Source organism: Rhinoderma darwinii, chromosome 5 (assembly GCF_050947455.1).
Source record: "Rhinoderma darwinii isolate aRhiDar2 chromosome 5, aRhiDar2.hap1, whole genome shotgun sequence".
Taxonomy (NCBI): Eukaryota; Metazoa; Chordata; class Amphibia; order Anura; family Rhinodermatidae; genus Rhinoderma; species Rhinoderma darwinii.
In genome coordinates this window covers 113,821,070-113,846,271 of record NC_134691.1, presented here as the reverse complement: position 1 = coordinate 113,846,271, position 25,202 = coordinate 113,821,070, and the positions used below count along the sequence as shown (strand labels likewise).

At 42.5% G+C, this 25,202-nt stretch overlaps 1 protein-coding gene across 2 annotated transcripts in view; it reads left to right on the top strand.

Annotated features, from left to right (window-relative positions):
- PPP4R1 (protein phosphatase 4 regulatory subunit 1) overlaps window positions 1–25,202 on the top strand; it is a 78,251-nt gene that overhangs the window by 43,022 nt on the left and 10,027 nt on the right. For both annotated transcript variants that reach the window (XM_075826429.1, XM_075826428.1), the window contains exons 7-11: window positions 18,922–19,029; window positions 20,214–20,279; window positions 20,398–20,556; window positions 21,250–21,386; window positions 21,974–22,503. In XM_075826429.1, the coding sequence (XP_075682544.1) occupies window positions 18,922–19,029; window positions 20,214–20,279; window positions 20,398–20,556; window positions 21,250–21,386; window positions 21,974–22,503 (1,000 nt within the window). The remainder of the gene's footprint in view (window positions 1–18,921; window positions 19,030–20,213; window positions 20,280–20,397; window positions 20,557–21,249; window positions 21,387–21,973; window positions 22,504–25,202) is intronic.

The window sequence follows — 25,202 nt, the reverse complement described above, 5'->3', positions numbered from 1 at the left end:
TATATACTTCACTCTGTTTGAATGTTAATTTGTCAAGTATTAGGTAATCAATTGTTTTTGGACCAGACTGCTTTGAACATTCTTCAGTGTCTATTTACCTGTGTAGTCTATAGTATATATTTAAGTGATGAGTTTAGGGCACAAATAGAGCTGGGCGATTAATTGAAAAACAACCGAAACCGAAATTGTGCAATTAACCAACATCATCTTGTGCATTTCGGTTTCTCCATTTTTTTTTTTTTCCAGTTTCATCTGTATCTCCGTCCTCAGGACGCAGATACAGTTGAATCCAATGGTAGAGCAGGGAGCCGTAAGGTCCCTGCTTAACCATTCACTATGTATCACCGCACGTACATGGCTCAGCGCCGACAGGCGCTAGGCAGTGATGTCATCGCGCCTAACTGCGCCGAGCCACACAGACCGGAGGAGCAGAGGGATCTCCTCGACTCGTCGTTGGAACGGGGTTAGGCAAGTATGTATTTTATTAGGCACTATTGGGGCTGTGTGGGGCATTATACTGTGCTGTAGGGTGTTATATAGCATGGGGCAGCTTTGGGGGACTTTATACTGTGTGGCGGGCAGCTGTGGGGCATTATACTGTGTGGGGCAGTGTCAGGGTATATTATATACAGTTATATGGTATACAGCAGACTTGGGATAAATATTAATTCAATGGCGTAACATACAAATGGGCGTGGTATTCATAATGGGTATGGCCTAAATTGTCCATTAATTGTAATCGAGGTTACATGTTCAATTAATCGTGACTTTGACTTAGGCCATAATCGCCCAGTCCTAGGCACAAATGCCATATTTATGAAGCCCCTATCTGGCTCTTCAAATTTATTAACATCTTTTCTGCAGCCACTTAGGGCCTCAAGGCAGTGGCAGCATGGTTGGATGGCTAACTGAACAGCTGTGCAGTATCTGAGCTTCTGGGGACCGATTTTTTTATTTTATTTTTTTATATATCCCTGCCATCTTGCTCTTTAAAACTCCAACTACCTTACTTCCTCCTAGGTGCTACTATGTGAGCTTGCTGAGTCTTTGTAGGCTCCTCCAATCTTCTACCTGCCGGACTGTATTGGGGCCTGGTACACCTGCGACCAATGCCATCTTTGCCTGTCCTGGCTGTGCTGCCAGCTTTCCCACAGCTGCTCACTTTTAAGACTGTTCAGCCCCACTGGGCGTCTCTAGCTGCTCCTACTAACCATCACCGCACAGAGACTGGTCTAATTCTTTAGTTCTGCGGATGCTGAGAGAGAAGCCTCTGCTTAACCCTTTATTTGAATGCTCCCAGAGTCCATTGCTGCCTCACTCTTCTTGAGAATCAAAGTTAGGGTATGTGCACACACACTATTTACGTCCGTAATTGACGGACGTATTTCGGCCGCAAGTCCCGGATCGAACACACTGCAGGGAGCCGGGCTCCAAGCATCATACTTATGTACGATGCTAGGAGTCCCTGCCTCGCTGCAGGACAACTCTCCCGTACTGTAATCATGTTTTCAGTAAGGGACAGTAGTTCCACGGAGAGGCAGGGACTCCTAGCGTCGTACATAAGTATGATGCTTGGAGCCCGGCTCCCTGCAGTGTGTTCGGTCCGGGACTTGCGGCCGAAATACGTCCGTCAATTACGGACGTAAATAGTGTGTGTGCACATACCCTTACTCTGAAAGTCTAGCTTCCAAACTATGCTATTGGCCAAGGGTGACTACCTTAAACAGGATTTTCCGATCCTCAAACATAATTTCCAGAAGTTGTGTTTAAATGAGCTACAGAATCTGAATATAGAATATCTGAAATTGAGGAGGCTGAGACCTATTCCAGAGAAAATATCCATGCTTTAGTTAAAGAATTTACTGGTTAACTTCATCTTTTCTCCCTTCTTTACCATTAAAAGGGCACATAGAGTTCATACACTTCTGGGCCCTCGACATGCACGCCCCCTTCTTGCTCGCTTGCTGCACTGAAATACAGGGATGCCCACAAAGGCAAAATCCTCTACAAAATAGTACTAGTATCTTTCAATCCGGACCTTTTGCGTTGCCATTCGAAAACAACGTACCTACTTTAACCCCTTAATGACCGGGCCATTTTGCACGTTAATGACCAAGGATTATTTTTTGTTTTTTCATGGTCGCGTTCCAAGAGTCGTAACTTTTTTTTTATTCCGTCGACATAGCCGTATAAGGGCTTGTTTTTTGCGGGACGAGTTGTATTTTGTAATTGCACCATTTTTAGATTCTTATAATATATTGATTAACTTTTATTAACTTTATTTTAGTAGAGAATTGAAAATAAGCAGCTATTCCAGCATTAATTTTCACGTTATAAATTTACGCCGTTTACTATGCAGCGTAAATAACATGTTAACTTTATTCTATGGGTTGGCACGATTACGGGGATACCAAATATGTAAAGGTTTTATATGTTTTCCTACGTTTGCACAATAAAAACCCTTTTAGAAAAAAATTACTTGTTTTTGCATCGCCGCGTTCCAAGAGCGGTCATTTTTTTATTTTTCCGTCGATGTGGCCGTATGTGGGCTTGATTTTTGCGGGACAATGTGTAGTTTTCATTAGTACTATTTTGGGGTACATAGGACTTATAGATTAACTTTTATTTTATTTTTTATGGGGGGAATGGGAGAAAAGAGAATTTTGCCGTTGTTTTTTGCGTTTTTTTTTTACTCCGTTCATCCGGCGGTTTAATTAATGTGTTCATTTTATTGGTCAAGTTGTTACGATCGCGGGGATACCATATATGTGTATGTGTTATTTGTTTTGACACTTTTACTGAATAAAACCACGTTTTATTTGATTTTGACTGTAATTATTTTTTTTTTTCAACAAACTTTATTTAACTGATTGACATTTTTTCACCAGGGGACTTCACTATGCGATGTGCCGATCGCATATATAATGCTTTGGTATACTTAGTATACCAAAGCATTATTGCCTGTCAGTGTAAAACTGACAGGCGATCTATTAGGTCAGGCCTCCGACATCGCCTAACAGGCAGATGCTGAAGGCAGACCTGGGGGTCTTTGTTAGACCCCCGGCTGTCATGGAAACCCGACGGCGACCCGCGATTTGTTTGCGGGGGCGCCGATCGGGTGACAGAGGGAGCTCCCTCCCTCTGTCAAACACATTAGATGCCGCTGTCACTATTGACAGCGGCATTTAATGGGTTAAACTGCCGGAATCGGCGCGCGCTTCGATTCCGGCAGTTGCAGCAGGAGCCAGGCTGTGTATAACAGCCGTGCTCCTGCCTCTGATCGCGTGGGAACACTGGCAGTACCCGCGCCATCACAGGACGGATATATCCGTCCTCCTGCACGAACTAGCAGCTGCAGAGGACGGATATATCCGTCCTTCGGCGTTAAGGAGTTAATGACGTTTACAGTGAGCTTATGGAGAAGGAATATCGCTATGCTATGCTCTACCCTGCTAATTTGAGAGTGAGTGATTGGATGCACGACAAGAATCTTTACCTCTCCGATCTCGAGAGGTCCTCGTGCTTCTGCGCCTACCCTATTGGACACGGGAAGTTGACGTTTTCAGCTCTCACATTGACTTTAGTTTTCACTTTGCTGACTCTTAATCCTGCAAAGTATGCTATTTTTTTTTTCTTCCGTACATGGATATTATTATACATAGTATTACCTCTTGCAATTTTTCATCTGGAAATGGGTCCCCATGACAGACCCGATGCACAATGACATACCTCTGCTTATGTTTAAGGACATACTGGTTGTTTTGATAACGTTGTGACCGGTTGACAGTAAGAATGCTTTGTATGACTCTTCTCGGTTGGTCTCTTATGTGGTCGGCTACTCTGGATATTTCCCTCTATTTATTTATTTTAAATTCGGTCAATATGGCTGTAGCTTGCTTTGCTAGGTACCTACCAAGGTTCTCTTGCAACCAAATGTTTTGCCCAGCTTTTTCTTAAGATAATCAGGTTTCTTGTATAGATATAGTGGCTGCTATAGGTATCTACTTAGCCCTCAGGAAATGCGTGCTGATTATACCGTATTAGTTTAAGTGTCAATTATAGACCGACATAAAATTTGGTTCGTGTCCGAAGATGTTTAGAGGGTGTGTTATCTGCAGCGCATGAGGCACTCAGCTTACTGTTACCTCCCTCGTCCCCTCCCTCTTGCTGGTTCATTATACTAAACAACTGACTGCGACGTGGGGTATGGGGAGTTTCACATGAAGGATGCTGCAACTCTATAGGTTGTTCATAAGCGGTCATGGCTATTAGCACAGGATTTAGGTTAACCTACCTCGGGCTATTAGAAGCTGAGAGATGCACGTCGGTTCTATCAATGTTTGTGCCTCTGTCGCCTCCCCCTGTGTAGGCGATGGATGAAATGGTTTACTGTTTGATTATGTTTGCGGTCCGGGGCTTCTCCCCCCCCCCCCCCCCTTGTTTTCCAGGTCCCCACAAATTTAACAACCTTCCTTTACAGGTTTATGTACCTTCTAGGAGTCGGACTTCGGGCCTCTTTCTTGTGTATCGTCTCATTCTCTTTCCTTCTTATCCTTACCTGTCCTCTTTTTGTCCCTTCCTTCACCTTCCCGTCCCCCTCCATCGCATCCTGGGGCAGATATGACGCAACACACACAAACGGACCTGATAATAGGCTCACTGAATGTCAAGGGGTTACACAACCCTGGAAAACGATCCATACTTTTCAATTTGCTGAAAGGCAAACATATACAGGTGGCGTTCCTCCAAGAGACGCACCTATGCCAGCAAAAACCTTTCAAACTCTCTAACGCATGGTTCCCCAATGCATACCATAGTTTTTCTCCTGACACGAAATCCAGAGGGACAAGCATTTTGATCTCCAGATCTCTCCCTTGGGAATTCAAGGGGTCTCGCGGTGATGAATTGGGACGGATGCTCTTGATCAAAGGACTCTCAAGTATACACCTTTGCCTCATTTTATCTACCCAACTCCGGTCAAAGCACAGCCCTTGTTGGCTTTCTGAATGTTCTGGAGGAGTTTGGGGAGGGTACCATTGTTCTGGGAGAGGACTTCAATGTAGCGCTAGATCCCACACTAGACACTTCCGTAGGTTCTTCACCATTCTCGAGGGCACATCTGCGCCGCATTATGAAATCATTTCACGAACACCAATTAGTGGACACGTGGCATCTCCTACACCCAGCAGATAGGGACTTTTCCTTTTACTCCGCAGTACATGACAAATACTCCAGAATTGATCTTTTTTTCGTCAAACATTACTCGCTACACTCTATACGCTCAGCCGATATTGACTCGATTTCCTTTTCAGACCATGCTCTAGTCACCTTGACCCTCTCTCTCTACATTCCCCTCTATACCGCCAATCTCAGTGGAAACTGAACCCAACGCTTCTTTCGGATTCAGTTGTTACTGCAGATATTCAATGCAATATAGCTGACTACTTCGCAACTAATGCCACTGAGACCATCAATCCCCGCATTATCTGGGAGGCTCATAAATGCGTGATCAGGGGTATATTTATCAAACATGGCGCCCGCCTGAAGAGAGAACGGGCGGTGGCCACGGTCCGTTTGCTGTCCGAAATTGAGATCCTTGAGATCTCACACAAACGTTCCCATGACCCAGAATGTAGGATCACCCTCCTCCGCAAAAGAGAGGAATTGCGTACCTTACTGATGGCCCGAGCCAAGGCTACGCTTTCTAAATGTAAACGCCACTATTACGAATATGGCAACAAAAGTAGTAGGTCTCTGGCTAGAGCCTTGCGGACTCAACAAACCCAGAATTATATACCCTCTCTAGTATCCCCCTCACAAACACGGCTTCGTTTGCCGTTGGACATAGCCTCCGCATTCCGGGATTTCTACGCTGCCCTGTATAATACGGACTCTACTAATCCGTCTGTGGCATCCCGTGAATTCAGGTCTAATATCTCTAAATATATCGCAGATTCTGGTCTACCCGCCCTATCGGAAGACAACATTACTAGCCTGGAAGAACCACTTACTACACAAGAACTCTCATACGCTTTAAAACATTCCCGAACAGGCAAGGCACCTGGCCCAGATGGATTCACAATCCAATATTATAAAAAGTTTCTGACGGCCCTAGGACCACATTTCCTAGCCTCCTTTAATTCCTACTCTGCCTCCTCCCCCATCCCTCCCGATGCCCTTAGGGCTCATATCGCGGTGATCCCCAAGCCTGGGAAAGACCCTACGCAATGTGCCAGCTACAGACCTATATCCCTCCTCAATACGGATATCAAATTATTTGCCAAGATTCTGGCGGATCGTCTTGCACCATTGATTGGAGGAGTTGTGCATACAGACCAGGCAGGGTTCATGGCAGGTAGAGAGGCACGTGACAATACAACTAGAGCCATCAATCTTATCCACAAGGCCAAAATCTCCAATATACCCCTTATGCTTTTATCTACGGACGCGGAAAAAGCGTTTGATAGAGTCAACTGGACCTTTATGGAAGAAACCCTCCCATATGATGGGCTGGATAATGTCACTGTACTCATGCCCATCTGCCCGAGTTCGAGTAAATGGACTTCTCTCAGAGGAATTTGCTATACACAACGGCACCAGACAGGGCTGCCCCCTCTCACCCTTGATCTTTGTACTGACACTAGAGCCCTTTTTACGCCATATACGTGCGAACCCGGATGTGAATGGACTAGTAACGAATACCTCAGCTAACAAGGTGGCTGCTTATGCAGACGATCTGCTTTTTTTTTCTGACCAATCCAACTGTCTCCCTTCCTAATCTCATGCGGGAATTCCAACGCTTTTCAAGTTTATCCGATTTTAAAATTAATTTCTCTAAGTCCGAAGCCCTGAACATTTCTCTCTGACCCCATCTTTCCGCGGCCCTGAAACAATCTTTCAGTTTTAAATGTACTCGGACAGCTCTGAAATATCTCGGGGTTCGCCTATCAGCAGACCTGAGAGATCTCTTCCAATTACATTTTCCCCCACTCCTTGCTGAACTTAAGGCAGATTGCGCCAGATGGTCCAAAGGCACCTTTGCATGGATGGGCCGCTGTACCATCTTCAAACTGAATGCACTTCCCAGGCTACTATATCTATTTCAGACCCTTCCCATAGCCATCCCAACACAGTTCTTTAAAATGGTAAACTCTCTTCAGATTGCGTTTGTTTGGAATGGTAAAACTCCGCGACTTTCCCGCACGCTATTGTGTCGATCTAGGGTATCGGGAGGGCTAGCTCTTCCTGACGCCCGCACCTACTACATTGCATCTCATCTTGCTCGGGTAGTTGGTTGGTGCAGACACGTGACCTTTAAGTCTTGGGTGTCTCTGGAGCAGAGTTTCTACTCTATTCCATTATCGGCTCTTCCGTGGCTACACCGTAGCCAACTCAGACATCTCCACCACCACCCTACTATAGGCCCAACACTAGTGTGCTGCTCTCTCCCCTCGGTAAGGTCATCTTGCTTGCCACTCCCTTCCTCAATGTTTCCGATACTGGGCAATCCATCCTTTCCCATTAGCTTGACGGACCCAATTTTCCGTATATGGCAATCCTCGGGATGGTATCGTGCAGATCGGTTCTTGACAGACAGGGAATGGCTTTCTGTTGCGGACCTGGCCCAGATTCCTGATCTTCCTCCGTTGGGACCCTGGCGTTCTCTGCAACTACGACACTTTTTAACCTCTATCTCAGCTCCTATGTCCTACCAAGTGGTAAAGACCCCACTAGAGACCCTCTGTACAAGCTCTGACTTGGTTAGACATACATTGTCCGCAATCTACAAAATTCTCATGGACCCCCCAGATATGCCCACCCCTACATACATTTCAAAATGGGAAGCGGATCTGGAGATATCCTTCTCTCCCGCACAAGGGCAGCGTTTACTCCTTATGGCTCAAAAAACTTCCATCTGTTCAAGATACCAAGAGGCAAGCTTCAAACTACTCTCGCGCTGGTATAGGACCCCAGCCCGCCTACATAACATCTTCCCCACAGCGTCCCCTATGTGTTGATGTGGGCAAGACATTGGTACCCTCCTTCACACCTTCTGGTCATGTCCCCTCCTTACCCCATTTTGGGAAGGCATAAAACGGGTGATAATTGAAGTCACAGATACAAGTGTAACTTTGGATGCGGCCTTCTTTCTTCTTCATCACTGCGACATTCCAGCGAACAAGTATAAGAGTTCTCTCCTTCACTTTCTAGTGATGGCAGCACGTCATTGCATCCCACTACGTTGGAAGGATCCATCTCCCCACGCTATCCCTCTGGGTTTCACAGGTTAACGACATCATGCACATGGAGGACTTGACATCCGTTATTCACGACTCAAGCTCCAGGTTTTGCCAAACTTGGACCCAATGGATAGTTTTTCAGGATTCGGACTCCTATAAAGACATCATATGAGAGACGCATTTCTTTAGTCAGCCGGAATAGCACCTTTGCCTATGGAATGCTGTGGAGGGTCCCCCCCCCCCCCTTCTCCTTTCCGCTTTCACCTTCTTTCTTCATTCCCTAGATTGGGAACTTAGCTCCAGCCTCACTTTGGAGATACGTGATCCCCTTTCATTATCCCCTCTTTCTCAATCAATACACTGATGTATAACAATGTATATATGCTTTTTGTACATTTGCTGTTGGATTATGTATTCTAAATGTACGTCACCTTGTTTTATGTACCCTTTATGTTACAAAATTTGACCTCTTGGGTCAACAAAATAAAGAATTTAAAAAAAAATATGGCTGTAGCTTATCTTGCTTGGAATGTGCGATGCTTAACCCTTTCCCGACACTTGACGTATCCATTCGTCATTGCCGGCTACCGTAGGGGAAAGTATGGAACGGGCTCACAGAGTGAACCCACTCCATACGATGCGGGTGTCCGCTATAGGTTACAGTCGACACTTCACAGTAACGAGCAGTATCGCGATTCCGCTCTTTTAACCAGTTAACTTCCGCGGTCAATAGCAACCGTGGCATTTAAATCCTTAGAAAGACGGAGTCCCCCTCTAGCAGCTCATCGCGCCCCCCGCAATGAAATCGCGGGGTGACGATGGTTGCTATGGCTGCATAGGGGCCTAATGAAGGCCCCTATGTCCGCCGTCTTTGTGCTCCTAATAAGCCCAGACTCTGGCCTGTCAGAAAGACGATATACTGCAATATATATATTGCAGTATATATCGTGCAAGTGATCCAACGATCGCTGGTTGAAGTCCCCTTGGGGGGACTGAAAAAAAGTAAAAATTTGTATAATAAAGTCGTTTCTTTATGTAAAAAAAAAAAATTAATTAAGAGTTTAAAAAAAAACCTATTTCCCATTTTCTCCCTAGAGCATAGTAAAAAAATTAAATATAAACATAATTGGTATCGCCATATCCGTAAAAGTCTGAACTATTGCAATATATCATTATTTAACCCGCACGTTAGAATCGCTATTTTTTGGTCACCTCATCTCCAACAAAAAATGGAATAAAAAGTGATCCAAATGTCTCATGTACCCCAAAATGGTATCATTAAGACAGCTTATCCTGCAAATAATAAGCCCTCATACCAATTTTTTACACTGCTTTTTACTTGTAAAAGTAGTAAAATATAGAAAAAACTATATATATATATTTGGTATCTCCGTAATCCTATTGACCTGCAGAATAAAGGTAACAAATACCTAAAGATCGGAGTCTGACACACCAAAGATCAATTAAAAAGATATATCTTGATTCAATAAATTTATAAATTAACATAATAAACACATTAAAAGCATAGAGATGATTGCCACAGTGTGTATAGACAACCAGACAAAGTACAAAAGATGGCACTGTATAGACAATGAGAAACAAGACTGTATAATGTATGACACAATGCACTGAATTTGCATAAATAAGGGCCACATAGACCAAAGAAGCCTCCTCCCCTGATGTCAATTAGAACTATACATAGAAAGATAATCACAGCAGCCAAATGTATATGTATATGGACATGGTATGGTACAATAATAGATGTAACAGTGCATACACCGATATACTACCTCTGCACGATATGCTAGAGCCCCTTACCCATGTCAGGAACCACACTGTCTGGCGTCAACCCCGACGCGCGTTTCGTCTGGAGTCTTCTCCTGTTGTTCCGCCTCACATAAGCCCCTATCACTAATCTATTTAGCACTATTACCCTCTGACCTATTGACGGTGATCTCTTATGTTAAATATCCCACCCAGGGGCATATTTTTTTTTTTTTTTTTTTTTAATTTGTTTATTCAAAATATCTCGCACAGTATTTCAGCAATTGGATAATACCTGACAGTATCAGCAATGACATTGCATATACAGCTTAAGATATCAACATTGACACATATTCACATGTAGTATGATAACAGAACTTCCAATTGCCGACCAGGTAAGGAAATGCAGGGGCGTTATTAATTTATTTTGTATGTAGTAAACGGAAAACGTTAAACAGATAGAACAAAACAACAAGTCGCCTATGTCGCATCATAACATCGCAGACATTATCAATATCTCATATCTTGGGGGAATGGAAGTTGATTTATCTCCCCATGATATGAGGGCTGACAGCCCTGACATCCAACCACTCACCCCACACTCCCTGAAATTTGTCTGGACAGCCCCTGTGGGAATATACCAGTTGTTCATAAGTAACCGTATCAACCAGCGATTTCCACGAGGCTATTGATGGAGCTGTGTCTGCCATCCAATGTATAGCTATTTTCTTCCTAGCTAGAAATAAAATGTATTTTATAAAAATACCAGTGTGATGTGTCCAGTGTTCATCTAGGAGTCCCAATAAAGCTATTTTCGGGGAGAACAATAGAGGGCTAGGCAATAATGGAGTAATAACGTCATAAACCTTTGTCCAAAATATCGATATGAATGAACATTCCCACATGAGGTGCCAAAAATCTGCTTCTAGTTGCCCACATCTATGAGATGCTGAAGTGGGTAGTCTGCCCATATGATGTAATCTAACCTGGGTGAGATAAGCTTCGTGTATGATGTATAACTGAATAAGTTTATTATTTATAGCTGGGGATACTGTTAAGTGTGAGTGTAAGATGTTAGTCAGATCTTCCGAAGAAAGGTCTGGTATCTGCGATTTCCATTTAGTTAGAACCGGAAGTGGAGCAGAATTGATTTTGGCTAGAATCAGATGGGTATATAGAGCCGAAATAAGACCCTTAGGACCTGTGGGAATTGAGTATGTATAGCATGCCGTAACTGCAGATATTTAAACCATTGTAAGTCTGGAGCTTGATGTGTTTCTTTGACCTGTAGGAATGTAAGTATCAAACCATTATCATACATATCTCCCAAACGAGCAATGCCCATATCTTGCCACCTCTGTGTATCATTCAATAATTGGATATGTGGTAATGTAGGATTATGCCACAGAGGAATCTCTGGAACCGTATCAGTGTAGGTAAGTAATTTTTTGGATGCACGCCAAACTGCCAGTGTCAGATCATGCATAGGAAGTAGTTCAGCATGGGGAGTAAACTTAGGGTATTCCAAAAAACTGATCAGGCTACGCCCCGTAACCAGGGAGGCTAAGTAATAATCTGTGTCAGACAGAGGTGTATCCCCCTACCCAGTCCCGGATATTGCGAAGTTGACCCGCCAGGTAGTACAAGAAAAAATCCGTCAAGGCCATTCCCCCTTCAATTTTTGGTCGTTGCAATGTGGCCAAATTGAGTTTAGACCTGGAGGATCCCCATATAAATTGTATTATTAAGGTGTTAAGGGATTTAAAGAACGCTATACGGACTACAAAAGGCATATGTTGCAATGTATAATTACATTGAGGCTGAATCACCATCTTGACTAAATTAATACGACCCGCCACAGATACTGGTAATTTAGACCATTTCTTAAATTTTCCTCCAACCTTATTTAACGATGGGGTTAATGACGTATCTCGGGTCTGGTTATGATCCTGTACTATAGTTATGCCCAAATATTTAAATCTAGATACGGTTTCAAGGCCATATTGTGACATAGACGGGTCTGGGGTCGGGTGTCTAGCTGTATATAAAATGGACGATTTCTGCCAGTTAACCTTCAGTCCTGAATACTGTGAAAATGTGTCAAGTAGCCTTGCTGCCACATGGAATGAGGAGTTAGGGTTATCCAAAAAAAGGACCATGTCGTCTGCGTATAGGCCTACCACAGAAGTTCTACCCCTCCAGCTTATACCAGTAAGGTCCAGGGAGGCTCGAAGCCTAATCGCCAGTGCCTCTATGGCAATGGCAAACAGAGCGGGTGATAGGGGGCATCCCTGTCGGGTACCTCTAAAAAGAGGGAAAGGGAGAGAAGGGACGTTATTAACCACCACATTAGCCCTAGGGGATTTATATATTACTTGACCCATTGACGAAATTGAGGACCGAAGCCAAAGCGTTCCAGACAGGCCCATAAAAACGGCCATTCTACCGAGTCAAAAGCCTTCATGGTATCTAAAGAGGCAATTGCCCATTGCATGTCATGTGCCCTACCCAATTGTGTAATGGCCTGTACCTTCCTAATATTGATACTAGTAGATTTCCCTGGCATAAATCCAGTTTGATCTGCGTGTATGATGGAAAGGAGAACACCATTCAGTCTTTTAGCTAATCATTTTGTCAGTATTTTATAGTCTACATTGACTAACGATATAGGTCGATATGAACCACAATCAAGAGGTTCTTTACCTGGTTTTAAAAGAACTATAATAGTAGTGTCATAGAACGTAGGAGGGAGAGCATGTAGTTGGGACGCCTGACTAAGGGTTTCTAGTAAAAATTGGGCTATGTTATCCATGTATCTATTGTAGATTTCAATTGGAAGGCCATCCGGTCCAGGGGATTTGTTGATGGCCATATCACTGATGGCCTCTTGTATTTCCTCGAGTGTAAAGGGGGCATCTAACATAGATTTCTGTTCAGGTGACAGAGTTGGGAATGTGATATCATTTAGGTATTCTAAACTATCAGCCATAGAGTGAGAAGTGGAGGAACTACAACTCAGTATAGAATTCTTTAAATCGAGATGTAATACGCTCAGCTTCCGTAATAACCGATCCGCCAGAGTCTCGAATTCCCAACACTGAGTTAGTCCCATTAGCTTGTTTAACAAGATGGGCCAGTAATTGACTAGATTGGTTCCCCATTTCGAAATAATATTGTTTAGTAAAAAATAGTTTTGCGTTTTAGATTTAAGAAGAAGCTGACTCTTATATAGTTGAGTCAGACTCAACCAGGCCATTTTGTGAGTATCAGTGGGGTCCGCAACATATTGTGTTTCAGCTGCCAAGACCCGTTCCTCCAACTCCCTCTCCACCCGAGCCGAGGTTTTCTTAATATAGGATATGGACGATCTCAAACAACCTCTGAGGTATGCCTTGAACGAGTCCCCAGCGTAATGTATGTGTTAGTGACGAATCATTGATTTGTAGAAATTGATCAATCTGATCTGGTATGCGATCCGACGAATCAATGAGTTTTAACCAGAAGGGATGGAACTTCCAGTTGGTCAGTATACATCTGTCTGGAAATGTTAAATGGAGTAATATTGGGCTATGGTCCGATATACCCCTAATATCATGTGTAATCTGAGAGACGTAAATAGATACATTAGGGGAACCAAAAAATAATCTATCCTAGATAGTGTGTCGTGTCCTGTCGAATGACAAGTGTATTCCACCCCTCCCTGGTGGTGAATTCTCCAGAGGTCGATCCACCCCACACTATCCATCAGCCGACATAAAGGAGTAGGATTAGGGGTGGGCAAGGATGGGGAAGCTCCAAATCTATCTAGAGATAAGTGCATAACCTGGTTGAAATCTCCCATACATAGTATAAAGGAGGTCGGGAATTGATGTGCAAAGGTAATAGCCACTTGAATTACGTACAGATTCGCCTTTGGTGGGTTGTAAAGACATATAAGCACATAAGGTTCGGTATCTATCTCCGCATATACAAAAACAAATCTACCCTCAGGGTCTTTACGGGTCTGAATGGGGTTCCATCGTATAGATCTATGTATAAGAATTGATACCCCACTGGAGTAAGAGGTATGGTATGAGTGGCAGGACCATTGAATCCAGGGTTTCCGTAAATAATCCGATTTTTCGGAGGTGAGGTGGGTCTCTTGTAAACCAATGACATGGGGGTTGGATCGCCTCAAGTGGGAGAACACTGATGCACGTTTATGGGGAGTTCCCAGACCACGTACATTCCACGATATACATTTTAAGGTTTGAGCCATGAAAACCAATAGAAACAGTAAGTGTGTATATATAAAGGACATTAAAATGACCATAAGACACATTAAGTTGACTTGCGACATAGGCTAATCACGTTAGAACATAATACCATATCCGGGTATTACTGAGGAACAAAAACATAAGAACCCTAAGAAGGTGTTGCATCAGGGTTGAATTTAAAGTAAGTGGGGAATGTCTGACCATGATATTTTCAGACATGTGACAGAGCATATTCGGTGAGAGTAACCGTGAGACCTTAATATAAAAGTAATGAATGTCGGCCTAAGTGTTCTGTAGCTCGTGATGTGTGTTATACAGAAGGGCTTTAATGTGTCACTGTATTTTGAGGTAGATGACTCTCGGCCATCTATATAAAAATATTTCCCCTGTATTCTTATTCTCCTAGTAAGGAGGAGATTCAATTGTAAAATGAATATTAATACATCCCGCAATACCCTCATATATGCAGTACATCACCCAGCGTCCTTATCAAGGTTGAGGCGGATGCATCTGGGGCCATTCAGTTGCTTCTCTTGGAGTATGCAGGAAGATCACCTTTCCGTCAGCCACAATTCGGAGACGAGCTGGATAAGACATCGAGTAAGGAATACCACGATCACGAAATTTCCTCTTTGCTTCAATAAAGGTGGCACGTTGCTTCTGCAACTCAGCGGAAAAATCAGGAAATATAGAAACGGTTGAGTTGTTGTGCTTTAACGGTCCCTTCTGACGAGCAAGGCAGAGAGCCGTATCCCGGTCCCTGTAATTCAGCAGTCTAGCCAAAAATGGTCGAGGACTTGCGCCCGGAGGAGGAGGTTTGGCTGGGACTCTGTGTGCTCTTTCCACAATAAAGCATGATGAGAAGGACGTGTCTCCCAAGGTGGTTTTAAGCCATGTTTCAACGAAGGATTCCGGGGTTTGCCCCTCTGTTTTCTCAGAAAGACCTATAATGCGCAGGTTGTTGCGACGCATTCTATTTTCTAGATCGTCCATTTTGGAGTGCTCCGCTTCCAATTTCCGAGTGGCGGAGGAGAGTGTAGCTATCATTGGACGAATCTTAGCCTCCGTCCGGGAGACTCTGTCTTCTATTTCTCCAATGCGACCCCGCAGGTTTTGCATATCTTGTCGTAATAAGGTGACGTCGCTCTTTATTTCATCAATTTTACCTGTCAATGAGGTCTTACAGGTATTTGTGGCCGCCAGCAATTGAGCAGATACTTGACGTAAAGTAGGTTCAGGATCCGTCTCAGGTTCAGTGTTATCCCGTGAGTGGGAGTCGCCATCTCGCGTCTTGCCCTGTGCAGAACTTGTTGCACGAGGAGTGGAGGTAGTGTCGTCGTTGTCTGTATGAGCATATTCTTTCAGCTTATCCATAGCGGGTTGAAGTTTAGATCTGTGCATGTCGTTTATTGAAGAAGTAAGCAACTAGCGATAAATTATCACGGTGATCTTGTAGAATAGCAGGGTAACGATTGAAGCTCCAAAGTGCAAAGGATCTGCGCAGCTGAGGATGAGACAGGCAAGGTAGGCCTATCGTACACTCCTTGCTAGTTTAGGAAGGGCCAAATGACAATGGTGTTAGGACTTAATATAATTTCCTGGTTATTCCTCCTGTGACTATTACTGAGGATCACTGGGTCGAAGTAGGCCAGTGTTGGACAAGATTATTCAGGATCTAGGCCTCGTCTTTCACCTCTTTGCGCCCCACCTCCGTCCGCAAGGTCCCGTCGCGATGTGCTATGCCACGCACTTAATAATGGGTAAGTCCCTGAAGGGTTGGTGTCCGGTACCTGTTGCAGCGACAGCTCCTGCTGTGATGTCTCTGTTCAAGGCTTCCGTCGCTACACGCGGGCAGGATGTGAGCAATGTGTTGCAGGGTTTCCCTGTTAGAGGTAGCGCTCAGTGGGGACAGCTAGGCCGCAGCTTCATGCGGCCTGTACTTCACTCGGTGAGTGCTCAGTGCTGGAAGCGGGTAGACGCTTCAAAGTCGGCCCGGGGATAGTCAGGGGTATAGTGGTCCGGTTCCGGTCACTCAATTTCACCAGAGCATGCCGTCAGCTCAGGATTACAGCAGGATATGCAGCGGTCCCCTGGAGAGCAGCTCAGATGCGTCCGGCCATCTTGCCCGCTAGCCACCACCCAGGGGCATATTTGACCATTCTGCAATATTACTTAAACCCTTAAAATAGGCAATGGCAGCAGAAGTTGTGGCATCTCCACCCGGCTTGGTTTCAATCTTCGCCGGTTTCAGATAAATTTAAATCTACGTGCTCTGAATATTTGGTCTATAATTCTTCCTGATAATTGCCCTGTGTAAACAGGACAACGATCAGCCAATGAAGGAGCAAACGCTCGTTGATCGGATTGTTTTTATATACTGAAAATATTATCGTTGTCGGCAGCACATTTTCCTGTGTAAACGGAGATGTGCTGTCAACATGATGACGATGTATGGGGAAGAGCAATCTGAGTAATGAGCGCTCGTCCCCATACATAGCTCCTTGTGAAAGGAGCAAACACGTGCCGATCAACGTGCTGTCTCGCTGATCGGCGCTCGTTGTACCTGCCAAAATTGGCCAGTGTAAAAGTACCTTTAATCATAGGGAATTAAACATGACACACAGTGGAGTCTGCTCAACAGTCATTCATTATTAATCCATCTAATTTTATTAGACCTCGTTAGGCTCACACACAAAGATCCGTTAATCCTAGGCAAAGAAAGATCTGAAAGGCCACTGTTACACGAGATGCTGCTATCTTTGAAATGGGAGAAAAAAATGTGATGCTACCAGCATATTTGGCTCACTGAGCGATCGTGTGCCTGGGTTTGACAGATGACATTTTATGCAGAATTGACTTTTATTCCTCTGCATTTCACTTTTTCATTCTGCTCTGCAGACTGTGGAGAAAACAAATGTTTAATAGATTAGCTTTTTCCTCACCAACCTCCACAATTTCTCACTCATTACTTTTTAAAGGGCCACACTTTGAGTTTGAACCTTTTTTATTTATATAAATTGAACATTTTAGGGTTAGTTTGAGTCTTTGGGCAATGAGTCTCTGTCTCCAGCTTTCCTGTCTTTGTTGTTTTTTACAGAATTTATTTTGTTCCCTATAGCTTTTTAGCCCTTCTTTTTGCCTTCCTATTTTAGTAGTTTAAATATTGTCATTTCAGAATTTAGTTCCCCCTTTACATTTTTATTTGTCCACATTGGTTTTCTCCTGTTCCTAACCCTTTTATTGCCATGTATGTACCTCTTACAATAAAAATGTAAGATGCTTTTAAAAATATCCCATTTAGTATGTGTTTTTGAGGACAGTCCATTAGGTTAAAGGCAATGTGTTGCCAGAAAAACATGTTTGGGTCCTGCACAGTAGGGAAAGGTAATCCCCCTTAGTGATGGTCAAACTTGTTTCCTTTTATAAGATTTACAGGTTTCATATAGTGGGTAGTGGAAGTCACCCATAATAACCTCCTCATTATGATTTACCGCCTCATGTATTTGCGTTACCAAAATATTTTCTGTGGATTGTTATTTAGTGGCCTTTAGCAAAACCCCTTATAGCGTTTTGTTATGGTTTTTCTGTCCATGCATTTGTGACCATAAACTCCACATAATAATTTCCCTTACATATAATGTCCCATAGTTTGAGCTTTAGACTGGACTCCCTTTCCGTGTTTTTTTTTTTGTTTGTTTTTTTTTGCAATCCTTTGTGAACAGACTGTAAACCTTCGTAAGTTAGCCGTCGCATCATGGCTAATTCCAGTTCAAAGATTTTGTAAGGCTTCTAGCATTGGTTAGCGTACAGTTTAGCGAATTTAGGTAAGTTTTTATTTAGACTTTAACTTTTCTTTCCTATCCCTCTGTCCCACCCCCAGTTTCATTAATAAGTCACAGTTCTCTGTCTACACTATCTTGCCCTTTACATGTGTAACTGCCCTCCACCAGTCCGTAGTTTAAACATTCCGCCAACTTCGTAGCCGTCTTTTTCCCAAGCACAGCTGCACCATCCCCATTCAGGTGCAGTTCATCCCTTCCAACAAAGTCAGCCCAGTTCTCAAAGAACCCAAGCCCCTCCTTCCTACACCAGCTCTTGAGCCACTTATTTACCTTCCTAATCTCCAGCTTCCTCTCTGGTGTGGTACAGGTAGTATATCAGAAAATACCACTTCTGAGGCTGTCAATTTTTTTCATGAATTCGCATTTCAGCCATCTATACATATGGGGCTGCTTGCAGGGGAACTGAGGCATGGAGAGAGAGGGGGAAAAAAAGGCTAGTTGATCATGAGGAAGGCCGTAATAAAGGTATGGTGGCGATTGATCTTTTAACGGTTAGGTCCCCAAAAAAAAAAGCTTAGAGACCAACTTTGTTGGTCCCCAATTAGTGCCCTGTTAGCAACCGCTTGGGCATCGGGAATGCATAGTGCTACAATCTTCTTCTGAAGATGGCGACGCATCAGAAGTTGTCCCCTGATCGGCCGCTGTAAAAACAGTGTTCGGCGGTTAGGAAGTAAATAAATTTTAATGTAACTCAATGTATTTAATGATGTTTTGAATGCTGGTCTCACAATCGGTTTCACAGTTCTGTAATAGAATACTACATGTATATGTGTTTGGTTTGTTTGTAATTTGCATTTTGTTTTATGATCTCCTCCGTAGATAATGTGCAAAATGGCCTCAATGGTGGGTAAAGATATAACAGAGAGGCTGATCCTTCCCCGGTTTTGTGAGATGTGTTGTGACTGCAGAATGTTTCATGTCCGTAAGGTATGTGCTTGCTTCGCTTTCACTATTGATCATTTTTACATGTTCAATTATGTATTCGTTGTAAAGTATGTGGCATAAGTACAAGTCGTTCTTGTCCAGGCCAGTCCAGTCTTGCATAAGACAGCCATACATATGGAGATATCTTGCCAACACCTGTATGAAATACCCATTAAAGGGGTTATCTGGGTTCTGAAAGTTTTTGAGGTAATGGCAACAAATGAGAGAAATAACAAAACAAGCAGTACCCGCCTATCTTTTCTCTTGGTGATCCAGCACTGACTCTCCAGTGATTGTTTACATGCACATATCATGTGACCACTGTAGCCAATCAGCGCTGAAGAATCGTATTTCTTTCATAATGCCAGAAATACAACACACGACAGCTGAGCCTTCTGGCTACAGCAGTCACATGATATGTGCATGTAAACGATCACTGGGCATGCCGCAGAACATCTGCGCTGGATCCCAGGAGAAGGGATAGGTGAGCACTGCTTCTTTTGTTTCTCATTTGCAGCCATTATCAAAAAATGTTCAGAACCTGGAAACCCCTTGAACTTCCTAAACAATGTTTTTCAGGCTAAGCATGCCCCATTTAGCAGGACTGGATACTTGTAGTGGATTTTTGGCCCTGTGAAAATTTCCTATTTTTCTCAATTTATGGATAGAGGATAGACTTGTTTGTTCAAGAAATGGTGTAATAGAGGGTTGGAATAACAAGAAACCTTGCTGTAAGGGTATATTCACACGCAGCAGATTTGTTACAGAAATTTCTCAGACCGAAAATTTGTTCCATTCGTTTGAATGGGATTGTTTCTGCAGTATTTTCATGGATTTTTGCCGCCCCTATTCAAATGAATGGGATAGTCCGATATTTCTACAACAAATCTGCCACGTTTGAATATACCCTAATGCTCCTACTGAAATTAATTCTGTACAGCAATGCTGCCCATACTAAATTCCACAGCCTTGGAGGCAGGTTAGTGGCGTTTGGAGCACTTCCCTGCTCTATTGGACTCTGAGGTCTGGCTGCAATAGCTTGACGGAGAAGCAGTATTCTGATGTATTATATTGAAGGATAAAACATGTTTGGCCAAAAAGTGTAATTAGGCTTCACATACGAACACTTAAGTTGTTGTAGATGGCAAACAAAATGTGTTTTTGAACGTAAACTTTTTATTTTTAAGGTTTGTGCAGCCAATTTTGGTGATATCTCCAGTGTTGTTGGCCAAGAATCAACAGAGAAGATGCTGGTGAGTGCCATATATCTGTATAGAAAAGTAGCACTGTGTCTATGTGTATTCCAGGTTTAAAGGGATACATAACAAGCAAAAAATAACCGCAGCACTAAAGTTTGTATCTCTATTTCAGTTGCCTCGCTTTTTCCAGCTGTGTTCAGACAATGTGTGGGGTGTGCGGAAAGCCTGTGCTGAGTGTTTCATGGCTGTGTCATGTGCAACTTCACAAGAGTTACGTCGGACTAGGCTTTCTACCCTTTTCATTAACTTAATAAGTGACCCATCTAGATGGGTAAGTTTTTAATGGTCACATTATTTTTTTTCTTCTTTTCTTTGTTTTTTTTGTTACAAATTACGTTCTGCCAAAAAAAATAAAAATAAATATATATATATATATATATATATATATATATATATATATAAAATACCTGAAAATGTTACCTAGTCACCCGTTTACAGACAGGTCAAACACACATGCAATTTTTATAGCTTTGCCCCTTTAATATTAAATTTGATTATTTTCATCACATAAAATTAGCCCTTCTTAAGAGATGACTGTAGATTACCTATAGCCACTACTATGGCTTGTATAATTTTTCGTTTTTACAGCCATACTGAGGTTCTTCTGGAATTTAGAAATGCATACATTTTGGGTTCAAAATTGAGAAATTGCAAACCTTGCAATATACTTTGCTGATTCTACTCTGGTATCCCGCTGTCAGTCTCCTGTGTCCCCCAGTTTGCCATGAGCGTTGACGTAACATTCTTAGCCACAACAATTCAGGTGACAGCAGGAATTCATTGCTGGCTGCGGTGGTGGTGTTTTTTGGCGACCAGCGATTAACTAGCGCATAATCCGTAAAGTAGATATTTTTCAAAGTTTGATTCAAGTTTGAGCCCATGTTTATGGATATTTAAATCCTGGAAAACACCTTTTTAAGTAAGAAGCTATTACTACACCTAAGACTGCGTTATTTTGCCATAGGTACGCCAAGCTGCCTTTCAATCTCTTGGGCCTTTTATATCTACTTTTGCAAATCCATCAAGTTCTGGTCAATACTTTAAAGAAGAAGAAGAAGGTCAAACCAGTGAGAATGTAAAACTGAATGAAGTCACTGAGAGGTTTGTGTTTTCTGTTTTTGATTACAAGATGGTGCAGATGGAATTTCAGAAGGTTCCTGTAAACTACGAAGGTTGAATTTAAGTACGTTTATGTATAGACTTCTGGCTGGATCTGTCTTTTTTATTTTTTCTTTCTTTGCAAATCAGATGATGGTTTTTGGTTTAGTCACTACAACTTACAACCACAAACCTAAGATCCGTGTATTAGAATCTATTTCTTTATTTGTATTGTATAGTCCCAGCACATTAAACAGTGCTGTACAGAAGTTGTCATCACTCCCTGTCCACAATGGGGCTCACAATCCCTATTTGTATGTATTTTGGAGATATAAATTAATCTTGTTCTTACAGCATTATGCGTTTCTTAAAAAAAAAAAATAGTGAATTGTCTTGTCCCTGCATCAACCAGCCAGAAAGCACGGACTTCAGTTACAGTATTTTTCAAGCCAGTAGAGTAACAGTGTGACTACTATGGTCTCCACCTAGCAATACTGGCTGTGGGCTGTATCATGTTTTCCCATGTCACAGAACACTTATTTTTCTTTGTTTTGAAATGCTACTATTCCTAAATTGTACATTTCTTTTAGCAGTCCATTGAATGAGCACCTGATTGAAGACACAGAACGTTCTACAAGAGAAGATGCAGTCACCTCAGAAAAGTATCGAACAGACCGCAGCCCTGTTACCTTCACTGGGATGCTAGAAACCAACTTGGATGATGATCCAGCTTCAGATGAACTTTTTAGTGTCGGCAAGAACTCTGACTTTCTTTCACGTTGCACTTTGCCTTTGGGGATTTCAGTTGACTCTGTCGAACCAGAAGAGGGTTCTCCTGATGCCGAAGCATTTAACGTTTTAGAATTGCAATCTCGGGAAGGCCCTGTTACTGAGCAAGAACTATTCAATTCGTTCCATTACTGGAGGACTCCAATTCCTGAAATAGACCTAGATCTGGAACTTCGGCATACACAACCTGACGCACATAGCCTGGACAGTAGGCTTGTAGTTCAGAAGGAATCATCCCCTGGCTCCCCTAATATAGCAATGGCAACGAGAAAAGAGCTAGCGGAGATGATTGAAAACCTGGAGCCACACATAGATGATCCTGATGTTAAAGGTAATCCGTTTAGAATTTTCTGTCTATGAATGTGGTTTAACCCCTTAAGGACTGAGCCGTTCTAAGAGCCATAACTTTTTTTTTTTTTTACGTCAATAGAGCGGTCTGAGGGCTTATTTCTTGTGGGAGTACTTATATAATGTACTGGGAAACTGAAAAAAAAATCTGCGCAGGGCTGAAATTGGAAAAAACTGTGATTCCTACATTGCTTTTTTGGTATTCATTTTTACGGCTTTCACCGTGCGGTAAAAACGACAACTTAACTTCTGCAGCTCAATACGATTGCGGTGATACCAAATTTATATAGGTTTTGTTTTATATATTATTACTTAAAAAAAAAAAAAGGATTGTTTTGTTTCAGCACATTCTTAGAGCCATAACTTTTTTTATTTTTCTGTGGATCAAGCGTTGTGAGGGCTTTTTTTTTGCGGGACGAGCTGTAGTTTTTATTGGTACATTTTTTTTTAGTACGTACAACTTTTTATTCACTTTGTATTAAAAACAAATTTGCAGGCTAAGGTGACCAAAAAACAGCCATTTTGGCGGTTTAAATTTTTGGGTTTTTACTGCGTTCACTGTGCGAGTTAAATAATGGTACATTGTATTAGTTCATGCTTTTACAAACGCAGCGATACCAATTTTTTATTTTTTTTTCTACATTCCTTTTAGAGGAAAAATGGGAATTTTTTTTATTTTTTTTTAACTAATATTTTTTGTTTTTTTTTCACTAATAAACGTTATTAAACTTTTTTTTTTATTTTTTTACACCATTTATTATTCCCCCATAGGGGACTTGAACCAGCGATCGTTATCTCGCTGGTAAAATATACTGCAATACTAATGTATTGCAGTATATCGTCCTTTTCACAGGCTTCCGTTAAGTCGTGCCTTGGACATGGCTTAACAGAGGCAGACCTGGAGGCCTTTATTAGGCCCCTGAGCTGTCATGACAACCACTGGCGCCCCTGATTGTGGTGTGGGGGCGCCGATGAGCTGTCAGAAAGGGCCACCCCACTCTTTTCAACGCTTCAGATGCTGCAGTCATGATTGACCGCAGCATTTGAGGGGTTAAACAGCCAGGAACAGCACGATTGCTGTTCTCGGCTGTTTGTCTGGGCTATCGGCTGTAAAACAGAGCTGACACCCGCAGGGTATGGAGGGCGCCCAGCCCGAGAGAGTCCTCCATACTTCCCTATGACGCTTATCACATACATGTACGTGATAATGCGTCAAGTGGTTAAAGTTTTTTGTTTTTTTTACTAAATAAAAGTGTCTGGGGGTGTGCAATAAAATAAAAAAGCATTACTCACCCGATAGATCCCCGGTGTTCCAGCGCCTCCAGTTTTTCCCGCCACTGTTTATTAACATGGCTGCAGCGATGGCATGCCGGTTGATCACTGCAGCCAATCACTGACCTCAACGGTCCTGTGCCGTATACCGACTGAGACCAGTGATTTGGCTGCAGTGGGTGTATGGGAACGTCATCGCTCTATCCATGTACACAAACGGCGGCGCGGACGACCAGAGCGCTGCTGGAACAGAGGATCTGTGCGGTGAGGAATGCTGCAGTTTTTTTCTTGCATCCCTTCTTCCTTGGCCACTTTTTTTTTTTTTCAGTAAGTCGGAAAACCGCTTTAAGTTATCCAGTTAGTGCTTCCTTTTGATAGATGTATTGTGTTTTCACATTTGGAATTGTTAGTACTTCATTGCCTTGAAATGTTACATTTGTGAGTTGTATATTCTATAATTGAGCAGGCAGCATATAAAGCTGTGATATTAATGTTCTACTTTGTAACAAAAATGTGTATGTAAACTATTGTTGGGAATGAAATGACCTTTTCCCCTGCTTGGATCCCCGCCACCATGTGAGAATGGGGTTTTGTAAAATCTCATTTACTAGCACATTGTTCTGTACTTGGGAATTTTTGGTGCGATTGAATTACCTTGATCAAGGACTTGTGCATTGGTGCGCAATATGATTCCTGGCACCAGTATATTCTGATACTATGGTAAGGATAAACTTGTTCTTGCTATGGCCACAGTGCTGTGTCACCCTTCATTCCCAGGATCTTTGGGGATCCCAAGGGTCGGACACCCAACCCGTCAGAAAATGATGGCATATCCTACAAATATGCCATCACTTTCTGTGATTTTAAAATAATGTAGGCTACAGGAATCTAAAAAAATGTTTGACTAACAATTTAGACACCAGCAAGTATTTTAGAGTTTTTTTTAAATTCATTATTCAGTTTTAAAATGATTCATTGCATCTGCTTTAAAACATAAATGGATATTTGATGGGAATCTCCAAGTAAAATAAAATATGAAAGGGAATCCGTCACTAGAGCAGACCCTCTTCAACTTAAAGGGAATGTGTTACCAGCAAAACATGTTTTGTTTTTTTTTAGTTAAACAATTAGTGTGTAGGTGATTAAACATTGTTCTAATTTATTTTTATTTTTTTCACGAGTCAGGAAATATTATGAATTGGATTCAATTTATAATATTTCCCAGCACTGGTCACTAGATGGAGCAATTCCCAAAATTGCAGCATTGCATGTGGTAAAGCAACCACATTGCTTTATGCTGCAAAATTGGGAAAAAATCCCTCGCTCTAGTGAGCTCTCAGAATCCCCCCCTCCTTTATCCTGGCTAGTGCCGGGAGAAACGAGGAGTTTGAACGGTCTAACCTCCTACAC